This window comes from Musa acuminata, chromosome BXJ3-5 (assembly GCF_036884655.1).
Source record: "Musa acuminata AAA Group cultivar baxijiao chromosome BXJ3-5, Cavendish_Baxijiao_AAA, whole genome shotgun sequence".
Classification (NCBI taxonomy): domain Eukaryota; kingdom Viridiplantae; phylum Streptophyta; class Magnoliopsida; order Zingiberales; family Musaceae; genus Musa; species Musa acuminata.
This window is the reverse complement of record NC_088353.1, coordinates 36,666,763-36,686,525: the sequence shown is the minus strand read 5'-3', so window position 1 is coordinate 36,686,525 and position 19,763 is coordinate 36,666,763. Positions and strand designations below refer to the sequence as shown.

Sequence of the window (19,763 nt, the reverse complement as noted above, 5' to 3'; positions counted from 1 at the left end):
TAAACGCAGTTTTACGTCTAAACGTTGAAACTCGTTCGTAAAATCGTAGAGGACAGATTGCAGTTATTAATAGGATTAAAATGTAAGCGTAAACTGCAAAGAAGCTCGTTCGTAAAAGCACGGAAAACAGTTCTGCAGAATCAAACGTAAACGTAAACTGTAATGTATGAAAATACGAGTTTACGTCTGAATGCAGATTTGGAAGAACAGCACTTAGAACTTGTTCGTGAAAGCGCAGAGAGCAGTAGTGATGAGGGAGGTTTGCAGTAATGATAAAGTGCTCGAAAATAAACGCAAACCAGAGATTTAGAGTGGTTCGGTCAGCCTTGACCTACTCCACTTTTGGCTTCCTCCACCGATGAGGTTGCCGACGTCAACTAGGTGCCTTCCTTCAATGGGCGAAGGCCAAACTTCCCTCTTACAATTTCTCTCCTTTTGACAGGCTTAGGAGACAACCTTTACAGATGTTTTCTCTCCTCTCTTTTCAACTCAAACTTGAAGAACAGAAGGAGGAGGAAAACTAGCAGTTTTGAGCTCTAAGAACCACTGAAAAGATCAAGATTTCGGGTCAGTTCTTACTCAATTCAGTGCTGAATGGGTGGGGTATTTATAGGCCCCAACCCAATTCAAAATTCGAGCTCAAAACGATCAAATCGATCAAATCCCAGAATTCTGGGATCAGGCGGTTGCACCTCTCGCCTGGAGAGGTGGCACCGCCTGGCAGAGCTCGAAGACTGAGCTCTGCCGATTGCTTCTCTCTGCCAGAGCTCGAAGACTGAGCTCGATGGTTGCATCACCTGGCAGAGCTCGAAGACTGAGCTTGGTGGTTGCATCACCTGGCAGAGCTCGAAATCTGAGCTCGGTGGTTGCATCACTTGGCAGAGCTCCAAACTGAGCTCAAGCTGATGCACCAATTTGCCAGAGCTCGAAGACTGAGCTTGGTGAATGCATCACCTGGCAAAGCTCGAGACTGAGCTCAGGCTGATGCACCACACTGCCAGAGCTCGAAGACTGAGCTCGGTGGTTGCATCGCCTGGCAGAGCTCGGAACTTGAGCTCTGGCGGTGCAACCTCTTGGCTGGAGCGGTTGCACCTCCCAGCCTTGCAACCCTGGCGGTTGCACCTCCTGGCTGGGGCGGTTGCACCTCCCAGCCTTGCAACCCTGGCAGTTGCACCTCCTGGCTGGGGCGGTTGCACCTCTCAACCCCACAGCCCAGGCGGTTGCACCTCCTGGCTGGGGCGGTTGCACCTCCTGGTGCAATCAGGGTCCGAATGGTTCACTCCATTCGACCCACTTTGAATCTTTTCAGGGGCCCAATTGCCCCAAGATTAAGCTAATGGGATCACCTCCCATTTTCATGCTTAATCATCGTGCTAACTACGATTATCTCTAAGACAACTTCTGCAGCTTTGCTCCGATGCGTCAATCGCTTCTTCCGGCGAGTTTCCGGCCAACTTCCGTCGATCAACCGATAACCTTCGGTGATCCTTCTGCGGACATCCGGCATACTCCTGGACTTTGCGACGATCCACTTGGCGAGTTCCGACGAGCTTCGCTTGGCAAGCTTCTGGACTTCTCGGATCTGTTCTCTCTGAACCTCCGACGACCGTCCGAACTTCCGTCGAACTCTCGAACTCCCAACGTGATCATGATCTTGACTCCGGCGCAACTCCTGCTGCTTGTCTTACTCTCATCGTAGTTAATCCTGCACACTTAAAACAAAACTTCAATCGAGACAATTAATCCTAAGCAATTAACCAAGTTGTCCGACATGTCATTGGTCCCTCGACGCTTCGTCCGATTCTTCGGCGCATCGTCCTCTCGTGCAGCCTATTGCCCAATCGGCCAGTTGACTCCGCAACTCCGATATCCTTGGCACAATACCCGCTCTTCTTGGCCCGATGCCCGAGTTCACGGCCCGAAGCCTTCTGTCGATACGTCGACCGATCCACCGGCCCGACGTCCAATCTTCTGACATGTTCCTTCGGCACAACATGATTTTCCTGCTTTAATTGTCTCATCCTGATCGAAGCATCCTGCGTTACTCAAAACGCAGATTAAATCATAAACATATATCAAGTAGTTTCATCATCAAAATACGAGATTCAACAATCTCCCCCTTTTTGATGATGACAACCACTTGATGACGGAGTTAAACTTAACTCCCGGAGTTTAAACAAACTCCCCCTATCAATATGCCATATTGATAGAACCTTGAATTCAAGCTGAATTCAAGTCATTGCAATATTCATCATGAATACTTGCAACACGTCAACATGAACTTATGCATAAACTTATGCATCACATGTCATGTCATCAACATACTTCTCCCCCTTTGTCATCAACAAAAAGGAGAAGTACTACAATCAAGTGTGTGTGATATTGGTTCAACTCATTGCATGAAGAACATAGTATCAAGTTTTATCATCATGCAATCTTGGAGCTAGAAGATTTAGCAAGTGTTACATCATTCTTAGAACATTCATGCTATCAAGTTTTAGATATGCAAGTTTTATAACATATAAGATAGCACTTTTGGTAATGTTCAAGATAGCAAGTTCTATATCATGCAAGCTAGCAAACTAGAGATGTTCAAGAAAGCAACTCTTGCTTCTTGAAAATTTTGCTCACTTTGCTAGATGCGCAAGTTAGCATTTTTGCCTCTTGAGATAGGCAAGATAGCACATTTGCTTCTTTTGAGATAGCAACTTTTTGCTTCTCTTTAGACCAACAAGCTAGCAATTTTTACGATATACAAGTTTCACAATATATGAGCTAGCAAAAATTTCGAAAGCAAATGCAAGATAAATTTCTTGTGTAAGCTCATGATTATTGCTTCCTATTGTAATGTGCAAGTTGCAAGTCTTGCTTCTTGAGATATTCAAGATGGTGATGTTCAAGAAGACAACTTTTGCTTCTTGAAATAAGCAAGTTAGCAAACAAGTTTTTGCATCTTCTTGACTTGTGCAAACTAGCTATCTCCCCCTTTGTCATTGTCAACAAGGGAAAAACCCTTTACATCAATTTCTAAATTATGACAAAGGTAAGTAATCATTCTTATTTGTGCATCATTATAGTTTCAATGCACAAATTCATTAACATTACATTTCAAAAATTTATGCATGATACTGAAAAATCAATCTTCATCATGATATATCATATTGGCAGCATGATCATAGATATTCAAACGATGGTATCTAGAATTCATTACATCATATTATGCATGATCATTAACTCCTCATTTGTATTTCATGCATTATTTCATTTCATCTCATAAGGAATATCAAGAAGAGTTATTGGATGATGAGATAAATATTTTATGAATACACAGAATATCATAAGTGTTTCATGTATCCATATTATCACATGAAGCATATTATCATTTTTAAGATTCATAACATGAATAACGTTATTACTATTTCATCAAAATCAGTTTCGAGATTCACATAATATCATGAAATCATTAATCTCGATAAAATGGGAAAAACATTTTCTTTTTAAGTGATTCTTTTAACACATCATAAAAAAGAAAAACTCATTCATAATTCAAGTGATTTACAAGATATCATAAATGAATTTATCACTTGTATTTCACCAAAATCGAGAACTCTAGAGTTAGAAAATGATTGAAGCATTTAATCTGATTGAAGAATGATTCATATTTAAAGTGTAGCATTTGTCAAATCTGAAATCATCAAGTATAACTTTAATATTTTCATTGCAACATTAAGCAAGGTTTCATTGAAGATAATTTTGAATGATTCTTATAAATGCCTAAAACTTCTTTAATTTTAATTTATGATTGACTTTATAATAGCATGCTCAAATCTTTATTCTTATGTCAAAACCATACATTATATTTAATAAACAAAGACAATGAAAAATATCAAGCCTTCCAGACAAAAGCCATGTATCGTCATTGAAAAGCAATATGAAAATGATCAAAATATATATTCTTGCTTCTCAAGCACATAAGATTAATCTCACTAGGTGTAAAATCATTAGATTTCTATCTTGCATTAACATGAGACATGCAATTTTCATTATCATTTTCGAGATTACAAGCATGATCATATTTTTGCATTTTCATTGTTAAATTATTAAAAATATAATTTTCAACAAAAAAAAAAAAAAAAAAAAGTGCATCATCAAAAGCATCATGTAATTTCGAAGTAAATTAGGGGGATTTCGATTACCTCATCATTGTAGGCTGTTAAGGCGTAGTTTGCCGCCTTGCTTTTGTTGACTTTCTCTTCTTCGGAGGAGCTCGATTCATCCCAATTTTTGTTCTTCTTCTTGCGTTTAAAGCAAGTAGTTCCATTCTTTTTGCTTTTTAATTTTCGTTTCATTTTAAGTTCACCATCACTTGAGCTTATGCTCGAGTGGTCTTCAAATGTTCTATGTCCCAAATCCTTCCTGTTCTTTGGAAGGTTGGTTTGTTCATCATTGTCCTCATCACTTGAGTCATCGCTCAAGTGGCATTCATTTGTCCAGAGTTCCAAATCCTTCCTGTTCTTTGGAAGGTGGTTCTCAAGTTCTTCACGTGCATTGCACGTCATTTCATATGTGATCAATGAACCAATTAGTTCTTCAAGTGGAAAATGGTTCAAGTTTTTTGATTCTTGAATAGCAGTTACTTTTGAATCCCAAGTTTTAGAAAGTGAGCGCAAAACTTTGTTAACGAGTTCAAAATCCGAAAAGCTTTTACCAAGTGATTTTAAACCATTGACGACATCCGTAAAACGGGTGTACATGTCAACAACGGTTTCGCTTGGTTTCATATGAAAAAGCTCGAAATCAAGCAGTAGAATATTAACTTTCGAGTCTTTGACTCTACTAGTTCCCTCGTGCGTGATTTCAAGAGTGCGCCAAATATCGAAAGCCGTTTCACACGTAGAAATCCGATTGAACTCATTTTTGTCCAATGCGCAAAATAAGGCATTCATAGCCTTTGCGTTTAAAGAAAAATTCTTCTTCTCCAAAACCGACCATTCGTTCATTGGTTTGGAGGGAAGTTGAAAACCGTTTTCAATGATATTCCATAAATCCAGATTTAGAGAAATTAAGAAAACTCTCATTCGAGTTTTCCAATAAGTGTAGTCCAATCCGTTAAAGAACGGTGGACGAAAGACCGAACAGCCCTCTTGAAAAGTCATTTCTCTCGGGTGTAAATCCGAAATGAGAAAAACCCCGCTCTGATACCAATTGTTAGGATCGAGAGCACTAAGAGGGGGGGGGTGAATTAGTGCAGCGGAAAACTTATAATAATTTAAAAACAAAAAGCTGCGTTCGTTCAAAAACTATTATGATGCAAAAGCAAATTCTCAGTTTGTATCTAAGTGCAGTTTGCGTCTAAGCGCAGATTGCGTTTAAGCGCAGTTTTGCGTCTAAGCGCAGTTTTGCGACTAAGCGCAGTTTTGCGTCTAAACTCAGATTTACGTCTAAATGCAGATTTACGTCTAAACGTAGTTTTACGTCTAAACGCAGTTTTACGTCTAAACGTAGATTTACGTCTAAACGCAGATTTACGTCTAAACGCAGTTTTACGTCTAAACGCAGTTTTACGTCTAAACGTTGAAACTCGTTCGTAAAATCGTAGAGGACAGATTACAGTTATTAATAGGATTAAAATGTAAGCGTAAACTGCAAAGAAGCTCGTTCGTAAAAGCACGGAAAACAGTTCTGCAGAATCAAACGTAAACGTAAACTGTAATGTATGAAAATACGAGTTTACGTCTGAATGCAGATTTGGAAGAACAGCACTTAGAACTTGTTCGTGAAAGCGCAGAGAGCAGTAGTGATGAGGGAGGTTTGCAGTAATGATAAAGTGCTCGAAAATAAACGCAAACCAGAGATTTAGAGTGGTTCGGTCAGCCTTGACCTACTCCACTTTTGGCTTCCTCCACCGATGAGGTTGCCGACGTCAACTAGGTGCCTTCCTTCAATGGGCAAAGGCCAAACTTCCCTCTTACAATTTCTCTCCTTTTGACAGGCTTAGGAGACAACCTTTACAGATGTTTTCTCTCCTCTCTTTTCAACTCAAACTTGAAGAACAGAAGGAGGAGGAAAACTAGCAGTTTTGAGCTCTAAGAACCACTGAAAAGATCAAGATTTCGGGTCAGTTCTTACTCAATTCAGTGCTGAATGGGTGGGGTATTTATAGGCCCCAACCCAATTCAAAATTCGAGCTCAAAACGATCAAATCGATCAAATCCCAGAATTCTGGGATCAGGCGGTTGCACCTCTCGCCTGGAGAGGTGGCACCGCCTGGCAGAGCTCGAAGACTGAGCTCTGCCGATTGCTTCTCTCTGCCAGAGCTCGAAGACTGAGCTCGATGGTTGCATCACTTGGCAGAGCTCGAAGACTGAGCTTGGTGGTTGCATCACCTGGCAGAGCTCGAAATCTGAGCTCGGTGGTTGCATCACTTGGCAGAGCTCCAAACTGAGCTCAAGCTGATGCACCAATCTGCCAGAGCTCGAAGACTGAGCTTGGTGAATGCATCACCTGGCAAAGCTCGAGACTGAGCTCAGGCTGATGCACCACACTGCCAGAGCTCGAAGACTGAGCTCGGTGGTTGCATCGCCTGGCAGAGCTCGGAACTTGAGCTCTAGCGGTGCAACCTCTTGGCTGGAGCGGTTGCACCTCCCAGCCTTGCAACCCTGGCGGTTGCACCTCCTGGCTGGGGCGGTTGCACCTCCCAGCCTTGCAACCCTGGCGGTTGCACCTCCTGGCTGGGGCGGTTGCACCTCTCAACCCCACAGCCCAGGCGGTTGCACCTCCTGGCTGGGGCGGTTGCACCTCCTGGTGCAATCAGGGTCCGAATGGTTCACTCCATTCGACCCACTTTGAATCTTTTCAGGGGCCCAATTGCCCCAAGATTAAGCTAATGGGATCACCTCCCATTTTCATTCTTAATCATCGTGCTAACTACGATTATCTCTAAGACAACTTCTGCAGCTTTGCTCCGATGCGTCAATCGCTTCTTCCGGCGAGTTTCCGGCCAACTTCCGTCGATCAACCGATAACCTTCGGTGATCCTTCTGCGGACATCCGGCATACTCCTGGACTTTGCGACGATCCACTTGGCGAGTTCCGACGAGCTTCGCTTGGCAAGCTTCTGGACTTCTCGGATCTGTTCTCTCTGAACCTCCGACGACCGTCCGAACTTCCGTCGAACTCTCGAACTCCCAACGTGATCATGATCTTGACTCCGGCGCAACTCCTGCTGCTTGTCTTACTCTCATCATAGTTAATCCTGCACACTTAAAACAAAACTTCAATCGAGACAATTAATCCTAAGCAATTAACCAAGTTGTCCGACATGTCATTGGTCCCTCGACGCTTCGTCCGATTCTTCGGCGCATCGTCCTCTCGTGCAGCCTATTGCCCAATCGGCCAGTTGACTCCGCAACTCCGATATCCTTGGCACAATACCCGCTCTTCTTGGCCCGATGCCCGAGTTCACGGCCCGAAGCCTTCTGTCGATACGTCGACCGATCCACCGGCCCGACGTCCAATCTTCTGACATGTTCCTTCGGCACAACATGATTTTCCTGCTTTAATTGTCTCATCCTGATCGAAGCATCCTGCGTTACTCAAAACGCAGATTAAATCATAAACATATATCAAGTAGTTTCATCATCAAAATACGAGATTCAACAATATATTAAAACTTCTTCTGGCTTAATGAATTATCATCTCCATTATAATTCTCTTGACTTATCGACTACGTATATACTAGGTTACTACGTTGTAGTCCCTTGACGATATAGGAAAATTTAATCCATTAGACTTGTCTATCCTCAATTATCATATATTTATAGTCTCTCATCCATCTAATATCCCAAAGACCATATATTGGGCTTGGTGTTATCAGACTCATACGAAATCTACTCAAGTCTCGCTCTAATCGGATTCTCCTATATAACTCTTTCTCTCTCAATCCGAATGACCATAGCTAAGAATTTGTTTGAGCAAAATACATATAATATTTCTCTTATGACGCCAAGAGCGGATGATCCTCTATCGATACTTAATTACTCTCGTAAGGTTGGCTATCACTTCCAATGATCAAATGTGCTAGATTTGAAACCTCCAAACCTATAAATCCAATATAAAAGAGTGAAGTACGAATACAGGATATCCTTGGTGTCTTAAGTCTAAGGACCACACACACAACTGGGATCACAGAATCATTGTCTGATAGAGGTATCATTAACCATCCAGTATTCTGTAAGCGAATCAATTAGTAAACTAATTCTCCAATTAGCAATTGCACTGTATCTCTAGTGTCCTCATAAGAGCAGCTATAAGACCAATCGCCTCTATCATACGAACGGATATATAGCACACTAGTCTGTTTAGTTATCTTGATGTCATTTTCGAGTAACCTACTATCGAAATTATTTATGGTATATGTTTAAAGGTGAATCGGTCTCATTATTATGATCTAATTATAATATGATTCCCCTTGCACAGATCCGTGAACATCACGATATATGCAACATACAATATAAAGTGAGAAAATACTAATAATAATAATAAGTAAAAAAGATTATGTAGTATGTCACACATGTTATCACTCACGTGATTGGCTTGTAGGGAACATATGACTAACAACTTACCCCTTAGCGAATAAAAGGATTTAAAGGGGAGGAGCCGATCTCTCTCCTCCCACGATCAAGACAGGTGTCCTCTTTGGAATGGACTTTGAAACATCCTAATGGCGGGAAAACTCGTAGCCCACCATGGTGGGAAATGCCTCAAAAGAAGACCTTGATGGTGGGAAAACCCAAAGCTCGCTATAACTGCAGAGCACTTCAAAGACCGCAACAACGGTGTGAACCTCAAAGCCCACTAACAAAGTGGGGAAGGAAGCCTACCATGGCGAAGCGACTCAATCTGCCATGGTAAAATGACTCGACTTGCCACGATGAAATAAGAGCCTATCGTGGCAGAGCAACTCAAACCCGCCATAAAGGACGAAGGCCTACTACGGGGAAAGCCTGAGATCCACTATGGCGAAGAAGGCACGAAGGCCCACTGATGACAGAAGCTCAAGATCTACTATGGTGGAGAAGAGATGAAGGCCCACAATGGCGAAAGCTAGAGATCTGCTATGGCGAAGAAGGGACGAAGGCCCCCTATGATGTAAGCTTGAGATCCGCTACAATGAAGAAGGGACGAAGGCCCACAATGGCAGAAGCCTGAGATCCTCTATGGTAGAGAAATGACGAAGGCCCACCACGATGGAAGTCCAAGATCTGCTATGGCATAGAAGAGACAGAAGTCCCACCACGACAGAAGCCTAAGATCCACTACGACAGAGAAGGGACTAAGGCTCACTACAATGGATTATTTGGGCCGAATGAGCCCGAGATGTGTAAGTTGGGAAAACCAACCCATGACAAGATATTCGCTACAATGAAGGCTTCAAATCGAATGAGCCTGAGTTATGCGAGTCAAGAAATCTAACCTATATAAAATACCTACTATAGTAGAGACATTGGGTCGAATGTGCATGAGGTGTATAAGTCAAGAAAACTGGCATATGCTAATATATTCGCTATGATGGAGGCTTCGGGCTAAACAAGCTCGAGGCATATGAGTCGGGAAATCCAACCCATGCTAAGAAACCCGCTACGATAGAGGAATCGGGCCATAGGCCCGAGGTGTGTGTGCCGGGTAATCCGATCTACACCAACACATTTGCCATGACGAAGCCATTGGGTCAAATAAGCCTAAGGTGTGTGGGTCCGGTAGTTTGACCCATGCTAAGATGTTCCCTATGATGGAAGCGCAAACCTGCTATACTCAAGATATCCAAATCGGGAAAAACTCAACCAGTGAAAGGAGAGCCCAACTGACATGCAAGTTGAATGACATGCCTCGAACCCTTTTGCAAGAGCCCCGAAGCAGGTTTTTTTTGGGGGGGGGGGGAGGGGGAGCGGCGGACAAATGATAAAAAAATATTTTGGCGCTAATCATAATTTGTTAGTTGGTCACCATCGAGGAACTGACGTAGAGAACGAAGTCTAGGTCATCCCCGCCTCTCAGTAGCAATATGGGAGGAGCAATGGTCTATCAGCTCTTGCGAACAACAATCCATGAGAGGTCGTTTGGGCCGATCTAGTTGGTCACCACAAGCAGTGGTCCTCGGGTTACCGCTCAGATATTCTCCCCTTCGGTCAACCTTCATGGACAGCAACTCGTAGGGAGCCATTCGGGCCTGTCGGCCATATGGGCAAAATGCCAAAGAAGGGCATTGCAACGATTATGGCCGATCCCCTTGACTGCCCAAGTATAAAAGCTGACCTTGGTGCTTACACAGGGGTCGGACCTCTCTCATCGAAAAGACTACGCCCATAACTCCTAAATACTAATTTAAACATTGGAGGGGTTAAGTTGAGAAATTTTCTTTGACATCGACCTTTGTGCAAAACCCTTGAGGAGACTAGAAACCACCTCGGCCTAGTCTCGAGACCACCTCGGCGCTATGTCAATCGCCCCATCAGACTGTCATGAGGGTTGTTTGGATGACTTCGTGCCTTTGGGTCAAGCCTGACTCTCGGTCAATGGCTTTAAGACCACAACAGGTGAGGTGTGCAAGGATGAGTTTACTAAGGATCGGTAGAATCTATAGGGATGGCTGTGGCGACTCCTACGCTCCCTCTTTCTCATGTGAGGTTCATAAATGATGATGTTGGCTGCTAGTGAATGTGAATGGACGAGGACAACGAGGGTGAGGTGATGGGTCCAATGAGGGCCAGGCGTAGAGGCGGAGGCAACAATAAGTCCGACGAGATAAAAGGGAGGGGAGACGCAGATGTGGTTCAGGGCGGAGGCGGAGGCGGGCCGACGAGTACTAAGGGCAAAATTATTATTAAAAAAAAACTTGTTCCATGAAAATTTCTTAAACATTAATATTATTTTTAAAATTCATATATATGTATATTATTAATTTTGAATAAATACATGTATAAGTATATGTAAGTATATAATTTTAACAAAAAGGACGAACGATGATAAGTAAATATTTCAGGTTTTTAGATGCAAAAAATCAATTATTTATCGACTTCACATGTTCAAGGTTATTATAAAATGGTTTCTATGTATTCGGGCCTACACACACAAAAAAAAAAATCCACTTTTTGTGTTTTTCTTGTTCTTTTATCATTTCTTTCGATGAATCGCTGGTGGCGGGCGCAGCGGAGGAAACGAGAGAAAGGGGCGATTCGCGAGCATTGATTTCTAGGGTTTTTATCAGCCTCTCTCCCCCGCTTCAAATGGTACCAGACATTGTGCCATAGACGCTTGACCGATGGTTTGGTGTCTGTATCCCGTCGATCCCGTTCGAGGTACCTCTTCTTCACTCAACAATTGCCCGCTGTTTCGATTTTCTCATATCTACGACCTATTGATTTCGTGTTTCTTTTTCCTTCTTGTGCTTCGCTCAGTTTTTTTTTTCCCATTTTTGTTCGAAACTCAGCATTTTTTGTGTTTATTAGCTCACGTCTTTGTCTTCGGTTCTTGGTCTGGCAGGTGCCCAGAAGTACTACATCTTCTCAATAGGAACATACAAAATTGGTCGAAAAGGTCAGAACTTCTTATTTCCCTTTTCTTGTGACGATCATTTAGGGTTTAGGGTTTAAGGTTTGAGGGGCATCACCTCCTGTTATGTATTTACTCGTTCAGTGAGGTCCAGAAGTTATGTAGGATTCAACAGTTCTACTGCTAATTTTGCTTTCAAGAAGGCTCAAAACAGATCACTCTTGTATATACAACCGTTTCCCAACCCTAACTGTGGTAGCACCAGTGTCGTACGAACATAGATGCTGATATCAGCAGTAGTACAATCTTTCTTGTTTGTGTAATTTACAATTTATTTGCTTGCTTGATGCTGATCTTCTCAAGAAGTGAATTTTTGCAGTGCCATTGATGCACCATTGCATTTGTGTAAGTCACGCATTGGCTGCAAAATCATCTTGTACTGCATATTTTATTGCATTTTTATATTGGCAATTCTTCTTTGTAGATTGTGATGTGGTTGTTCAAACGGACACGTCGATTTCTCGAGTTCATGCCGAGATTGTTCTTGATAAAATGATTTCTCAAGATCCCTCCGGAAGCATGATCTCCAGTGGTTTCTCGGGTGTTCGTATAATAGATCGATCGAAATTTGGCACAGTTGTTAACAAAGAACTGGGGGCTGATGCAACTCGTTTGAAGAAAAACCAGGAAGCGATGCTGATGGATGGGAACTTTGTTACTTTTGGAACTGGCAGTGCAACTTTCAGGTGAATGATCCTTCTAATTGTGATTAACACCATCCTACTGGATTGATTCTGTCTTGATCTGTTTGACACCAATAACGTCTGTGTTGTGTGTCCATTTAAATATAGTGTGGCTACTAATACTAACGTTTTCTGATGTGGCTGGTGTTTTGGCAGGTTATCTTATGTTCCTTTTGTCATTTTTTCCCGTTCTGTGAATACGAGCCCACTGAATCCAATGATTCAGGCTACAATTTTAGCTATTGGTTTGTATACAATTCTTAAAGCATGTTTTCTTACTGAATTTAGCTGCAAGAGTACACTATTATCTTGTCTTAGTGTTAAGGCTTGTTAGGTTCTTTTAAACAAGAAGTGTACAACACTGTACTCTTAGCATGATTCTTTAAGTTCAATTAAAATTTTTGGAAACAGTTTGCAGTAAGCATGCTTGCTACCTTGTGAAGGGTGATTTATTCTTGATGAGATTTGTCTTCTCGTTCATTACTACAAAATTCGTTGCATACTCTCTATTAGTAAACAAATTTTAGAATTGTCAATAATATAATTTGCATTCCCCATAGTTACCTTCATTTCATATTTTGTTGTTGTTTACATTGCTCAAAAAATTCAAATGTACCTGGCCAAGCTAGTAAATGTACCACTTCCATTAGTTTGTTTTGTTAATTACTTGTTCGCTATCAGTTATACCTCTATGCAGTTCATCATGAGCTATTTGTATTTAGTTGGTAATGTGAATGTCTTAGTATTAATATTATTCAGCACTTATGAAGGACAAATCTCATCAGTTGTTTCTTGTCTACAGTGTTTGTATAGAAAATTTTCCTAATTTCTCCCAACCTTTCATAGTTGATTACTTAGTTGCAAAAACATAACTCAAAATAGATTACTCTGTTATGACATTGGAGTACATATTCTTTCTACCTTTTCCTTTCTTTATCACCCTCTTGTGTGCACACATAGTTGGGTGCAGGCACATATTTATGCTTTTGTTTGGATTGCAGATTGATGTACTTGGGCGTGTTGGATTCTCCAAATAACAAAATATCTATGAAAATGTGAAGTGACTGCCTTAGTTACAATGTCTTTTGAAGTTGGAACTTTTGTTGTAAAGACTGCTTTAATGATTCATATAGAGTTTTGCTGGTCATGAATCTTATGCCATGCTGAGCTGTCAAGACACAACCTTGTTGAGTTGATTATCTTTTACTACTTAGCATGAGGCTTGTGCCACTCCAAGCCTACCAAAAGTTCCTGTCTATCAGAGTCTAGAATGATACATTATGCAATATGGGATTCTTGTTCTGATGTGGAAATCCTTTGTTTTTTTTTAAAGCAGAATTTCTATCCACTTTTATGAATTGCTATCTGTAGGTTAATGTAACCTCTTTTGTTAAGATTCTTCTCTAGATTGTTTTTGTGCATGTGGGGCACTTGAGGGTTCTTATTGAACTACTTTGTTTGTTGATCACATTAATTGTTCAATTCCTCCTTTAAAAGGTGCATATCTGACCAGTAGCTGGAGCCCAGAGTGTACACATGTTCTTGTTGAAAAATCTTCTCCAGTAACAATTGAGCTCATTCAAGCAGTCTTGGCTAGGAAACCCATTATCCTTGGTGATTGGTTTAAGGTATTTCATGCTATTATTGTGATTACGGTGCTATAAGAATATGTCTGGCATAGCACTGGTTTTCATAGTATCTGATTTTTGTTATTTTTTTGGAGTTGGCAAATTCTTTAAAGTGGGGTAACTAGATTTGAGCAGTGGTTCTCAGACCCACTTTATTAAATGCCCAGTCGAACACCTGCATGTTTAATAAAAAAATAGATAAATATATCATATGTTCTTTATATGGGCCACATCAAAGGGGTCGGGTGGTATTGGAAGGAACATTTAACCATATCGGGGAAGTGTCTTTTTGATCGGGTGTTTGACAAAGTTGTTGTAAAAAGCATATCTTGATGGAAAGTAGGGATTGATTTGATGTCTAACATATCAGTTTAGTGGCAAATTTCATATCCTTACATATGCTTTGTCGTCGATGGAGCCCACTAGTCTATAAACTTGGGATTGTAGTAGTAACAAATATGTTGCATAATAGTGCAGTTATGGTTGTTATTCTTGAGTGGGTTTTCTTGCTTAATATACATGTTGAACAATGCTTATACTTTTGTTAGTTAGAGATGTCTAATTCATTACATGTGATGCAATTAAAATAACTTATTTTTTGCATGTAAATGAGTAAATTGGGTTGCCATGCCCTCGCTATGACATGTGACACAGTCCTGTATTGTCCCATGTCCATTACACATTCTTAGTTAAATGCATAGGAATGTGCCCATTATTGCGTGTTAGGAGGATGCAGCATAGCTGGCACAAAAATCACTGGTAAATCATACTTAGTTTGGCATGCTTCTAAATTTTCCTTCTCTGGAAGCATATTTTGGTTTAGCGTTCTACCTTGTACAATTCTTTGCATCTTCTTGCTACAGTTGTGTGATGGGGAATCTGTAACAGCTTGTGTACGTGAGTGTTGTAGATTAAACTACAAAATGTGCAGCCAAGTGCACAAGGTTCCTACACTTGGTGTTTGAGGACACCCATCTGGGCACTGCCTTAACTCTGTGTTGAGAGGGATTGTTTTACGAACTGGGTTAATTTCGATGTATGGAATCCATGTGACAATAGAAGAATCCTTGTAGTTTTGCCAAGACCCACTTTCAGTGTTATATTATCCAACTGTTTAAGGATACTAGGTGGTTAACAATGTGCAAGCACTTCTGCTTCTCTTATTATTATTATTATGAATCATCAGTTTTGAACTTTAGGATATTCACCCAAATCAAACAGTATTAATCAAGTTAAACATGTTGAACATGTGATTTTCAGCCTACCATGTTAACTTTGTTGTGTTCAAATCATATTGATGGGTTTATTAATATGTTTTTGAAGTATTACAGGTTGTGTAGGTAGTCAAATAGCTTTGAAGTTGTGTTCACTATGTCATCCTTTACCCAAATCAGACTGACTTATCTATTAAGTGGGTTGTGTATTCTTCAGGTTCAACATGTTTGTTCTAGCACATGCAACTCCACCTTAACTAGCCTATTGCTGCTTACTGGAATATATGTTGATGGTGGGTTGAGTTTAGGAGGGGTTTTAACTAGCGAAATCAATTTTTTATTTGGGAAATTGGGCGAGGCCAGGTTGTTAATTCAAGATATACTTTTCATATTCGTTCAAGCAGATCTTCTTTTGGCTAACTCGGACCAAGTTCCATCCAGAAAGCTGACCTAATTGAAAGCAATGGTACTTATGATACATGTCTCACACATGTTTAAATGTACATGTAGATTTTTTTTTAAAAATTATATGTTTATCTATTTAAAAATGAAATGATAAAACTTTTAGTTACTGTTTCTGCTTTAAAATTATGTATGGGGATCATACTAATTGGAACTGCAGGAATGGTCTGGCTCAGACAGAAATCTGGTCCTTGTGTTCCCTTTATGTTTAGTCTTTATGGATAGTCTTCATCTGAAATTTGAGGAATAAACACACAATTAGTTTCTGATAGCATATTGTCTTGGATGACCTATGGTGCAAATCCTGTTCATGAGATGCCAGCCTATTATGACCTTAATTCTATGCCATGTTGGGGGCATGAAGGCATTTGCTGGCTTGACAAAGCTAGTGCTGGCCTGACTCAGTTTGTGCTGGCCAGTTGTCTCATCTGAATGTCTGTTGATCACATCGCATTACGCCAGCACATCAGCTATTAGCTAAGTTAACTGATGCCATGATCTTTTTTCTATTTAATTAATCTACCATGCTTCTGTTTTTTTTTTCTTTCCTTTTTTAACATTGATGGTGACTAGCTTTGTTTGTTTCACCCATTTGTAATTTCATTTCACTGTTATATTGGTATCTTGAATTTTAGATGCTTGCTGAGAAGAGCATATGCACAGAAATTCCAAGCTGTACATTGTAAGTTCGCACACTCCTGTTGTTAATATCTTACTGGTGGTTTTTGGGTTCTTGCAACTGCTTATTAAATGTTCAATGTAGAAAGGAAATGCCGAATCTTGAATCACTTACTGATCATGCATGTACTTGTATTTTGTTTTCCAGTTATGTCCCAGATTTGGTTCTAGATGGGACATTGGTAAAGGTTGTTGAACCCATGTTTCGGGAGAAAATTTTTGAAGGCTATACTTTTGTTCTGGGATCATTAAATCTGGTGGATTTCTTGTTTCATTTTCCTTCTGTAATTTCTTCTCAAGAGATCTGGTGCTAACCCATACCTTTTTGGTTGCAGTACAAATTTAAGGGTATGTTCCAATCACTACTAGAACTAGTTGGAGCAAAATGTCTCAGTGCTGGTGAATTTTCTTCAAACAGCCAGGTACTTTATCTTGCGTATGCTTTTAATTCTATCTTATAATTTATTTGATGATAGTCTATTTAGCTGATAAGTGGAATCTATGCCGCTCATTAATTTGTATATATGGATACCTCAAGCTACTTCAAACTTCCTCGTGTTTGGTATTTGTCTTATTTATTGCCATATCTTCCCCTATCATGCATGTATCACAATGGAGTTATTAAATGTGAATTGATATTGCTGGCTCATCAATTTGGGTTATTCTGGTAGGAGAGCAAAATTCATGTAGTATTTCTTTTCTAAAAAATGAATTCTTTTGTCTGTTTAGTTGGTGTAAAGGTTCAGATGCCTGATACCTGCTTTATCTTTTTTCCTTCTTTCTTTGGAAAACCTGTCCCAGTTAGATCTCAGGAGTGTAAAGAACCTTTGGTTAGTTGAAATTCATTATGGTTTCGTAGTTTGGAATATCCTTTTTTTTGTCTCTTGTTTGCAATTAAAACAGTTTTAGAACTGGTAAAGCATACTACTGAGAAATAAGGAGTATATAATGTAATGGTATTTTTCTTTTTGTAATGCATGAATCATTATATTGATTTCTCTCTGAACTCCATTAGCATAGTTGGTGGACAGAATTATTTCCTGGTTCTCAATCCTGGCATTGAATTTGTCTTGGATGTTATAATGCTCATTAAGGGATTTTCTTAAAGTACATTGATTTAACGGTTGATATCCGACTTATTGGGAAGTTCTTAGACTTCCACAGATGGGGAGAATAATCAGCTTTTCTTGGTTGTACCTGCTGAGTCAACAGGCGAATTCAATCACTTGCGCGAGCTGTCTTCCTTGGTCAGGGTTATTGATGTAAAATTAGTTGTTGCCGTTCTATCTGGAAACCTGGATCTGACCATCTTTGAGCAACCTCCTTGTAAGTATTCATGTGCAATGACATTTAATCATTAAAAGGTTGGTATGTTTTTAAAAAGTTATATGAATGTTGATACACAGGCCATGCCATGCCATCCTCATCACATGTTCCATGCTGACCATCTTGCAGCATCGGGCTTGACCCAAATTGGAAATCCTTTTGTTGGGATGGTTGGGGCAGGATAAAAATAAAAATCTGACTGCTTGCTGCTTCTTTTCAACTAATGAAATTCAAGTAATATGAACACCATGCAGAAATTTTCTTGGTTTTGCTTTGTAGCATATTGATTACGGTAACATGATGTGGAGTTGCGGTACAATGGAAATTGAAAGCTTCCACAAACTAGGAGTTTTTCTGGTGAAATATCTCCTGATTGGTCATAACATCTAGTTGTGGACTGTAGGAAGCATCAAGGGTGAATAGGAGGGTGGGTAGTCATGTGAATAGGAATGCCTAGTGACTAATAGATCAGATTATAGTAACCGAGTCAATAGGGAGTCATGGAGGCAAGAAGGGAGGCAGAAGGGAAGAAATTAAGAGGTCTGCCTAGATACTTTGGAATTTGCTATCTGGACTCAAAAGTTGGAAAACCTGCTTCTGCTGAGTTGCAATCTTGCAGATTTTGTTTTCAACGACATGATTGTAGTGAAATGAAGCCCCCTTCACTGGCTGACTGTATGAAATGATTGGATTATTGAAACCAAGTGAATGGGGGTGAGTGGTCGAAGTCTAACTAAATCAGGCAAGGAGCATTTCTACTAGTGAATTTTCTCCTAATGGTTGATTTGTTTGGTATTGGAATTTCACCTGTACGATTATAATCAAATGCTCTTATTTAAGCTCTCCTGAATCTGAGTTGGTTTTTAAGCTCACTTTGAAGCATTTAATGCAGATGTTGTTTCATCATCACATTCCACTGATGAAACTATAGTAGCAGCTTCTGATGTTGAGATGGATACTGCAACATCGGATCATGCTGATGCCACATCGAAACCTCAACTTGCCATCAACAGTGAATATGAAGATGTGGTCAAACGAAGGTTGGAAGATGGAAAAGGTGCCGGAAGGTGTGAAAACAGGGAGAACAATATTGGTTCTTCTGCTATTGCTTCCTATGGTAAAGTTTCAGACGCCAGGAATGAGGATGTTGGACTTATTACAAGGACAGAGAAAGGTGATGAATCTGTTGTCGACAGACATGAAAATTCAGACATCATATATAGTCAAGATCTGATTGTACGGAATATCAGCACAACATATTCTCAAAGATCCACCACCGATGAAGTGTTCAACTTCAAATGTTTTAGAAAGGCAGGTTTCTTTATACGTTTGATAATACATGAACCAACAAGATATTTTCTTCTCGTTGGTAATTTGAGCAGAAGCATTTTTGTTATTTTACTCATTGATTTTAGCTAATGTTGCATCCATTGAATGACCATGTAGAAAGAGACCGTTTCGGGCAACAGCTTCAAGGACCTTATTCCATTTTCAAAAGATCCATACAAGTACGTACAAGCTATCTTCTCAGCATTCAGGTGATTCTAGTTCTTCTTGAGTCAACATGATGTGTTTTTCAGTGAGTCCGACTTTGGGAGCAAAGGAACATCGGAGTACATCAAGGAAGAGAAGAAGCGAAAGCAAATTGAAGCAATTGCGGAGGACTTGTTTAACAATGACAAGGTAAATTAGTGCAATTACTTGCAGCTATGGTGTTGTCAAGCTTGTAAGGTTGCTTATTGTTTGTCTGTAGTATTTTATTATCTTGATAGTTATTTTCCAACAGGTGAGGAAACGTGCGGCTGCTGGTGCTTCTCTTTATTCTCTCTTTAATCACAAATGATGTGGTAATATTTCTGATACATCACCTAGCGATAGAAGCTCTTTGGGCTGAATGCTATTAGCTTAAAGTCTAATACCTGGGGTTCAAACTAATGAAATCCTTTTTTTCCCTTTTCCACAAGGATGTTGTTTATAATGTCCTGGATCCGGTTTATAATTGACCGTTTATAATGTCTTTCTCATTTTGTTTTTGTGATAAAAAATGTAGTCTTTTTTGGATAACAGCCACCATTTCTGAGTTTTCTAGGAAAAAAAATTCTTGCTGCATATGAAGCAAAGAGCAATTTTTCTTCCACAATCGATGTGATATTAATTCTGAA

At 40.1% G+C, this 19,763-nt stretch overlaps 1 protein-coding gene across 3 annotated transcripts; it reads left to right on the top strand.

Moving 5' to 3' along the window:
• Positions 1-11,131: 11,131 nt before the first annotated feature.
• On the top strand, positions 11,132-19,625 carry LOC135638893 (nibrin homolog). Of its 3 annotated transcripts, none has more exons than XM_065152435.1 (13): positions 11,132-11,357; positions 11,542-11,595; positions 12,035-12,296; positions 12,450-12,538; positions 13,791-13,921; positions 16,233-16,279; positions 16,424-16,532; positions 16,611-16,697; positions 17,430-17,601; positions 18,494-18,916; positions 19,052-19,109; positions 19,182-19,284; positions 19,388-19,625. In XM_065152435.1, the coding sequence occupies exons 1-13, from the start codon at positions 11,321-11,323 to the stop codon at positions 19,442-19,444; spliced, it is 1,629 nt and encodes a 542-aa protein (XP_065008507.1). In that variant the 5' UTR covers positions 11,132-11,320; the 3' UTR covers positions 19,445-19,625. The 3 variants fall into 3 exon arrangements, with proteins under 3 accessions (XP_065008507.1, XP_065008506.1, XP_065008508.1); XM_065152434.1 differs by having other exon boundaries at positions 11,133-11,357; positions 18,494-18,912; positions 19,048-19,109; XM_065152436.1 differs by lacking the exons at positions 11,132-11,357; positions 11,542-11,595 and adding an exon at positions 11,619-11,955 and having other exon boundaries at positions 18,494-18,912; positions 19,048-19,109.
• Positions 19,626-19,763: the final 138 nt, after the last annotated feature.

Bases quoted from the DNA above. Each gene is read 5' to 3' on its own strand.
- LOC135638893 (XM_065152435.1), top strand. From the start codon at position 11,321: ATGGTTTGGTGTCTGTATCCCGTCGATCCCGTTCGAG. The intron at 11,596-12,034 runs GTCAGAACTTCT...TCTTCTTTGTAG, and splicing joins ATACAAAATTGGTCGAAAAG to ATTGTGATGTGGTTGTTCAA. The intron at 12,297-12,449 runs GTGAATGATCCT...GTGTTTTGGCAG, and splicing joins ACTGGCAGTGCAACTTTCAG to GTTATCTTATGTTCCTTTTG.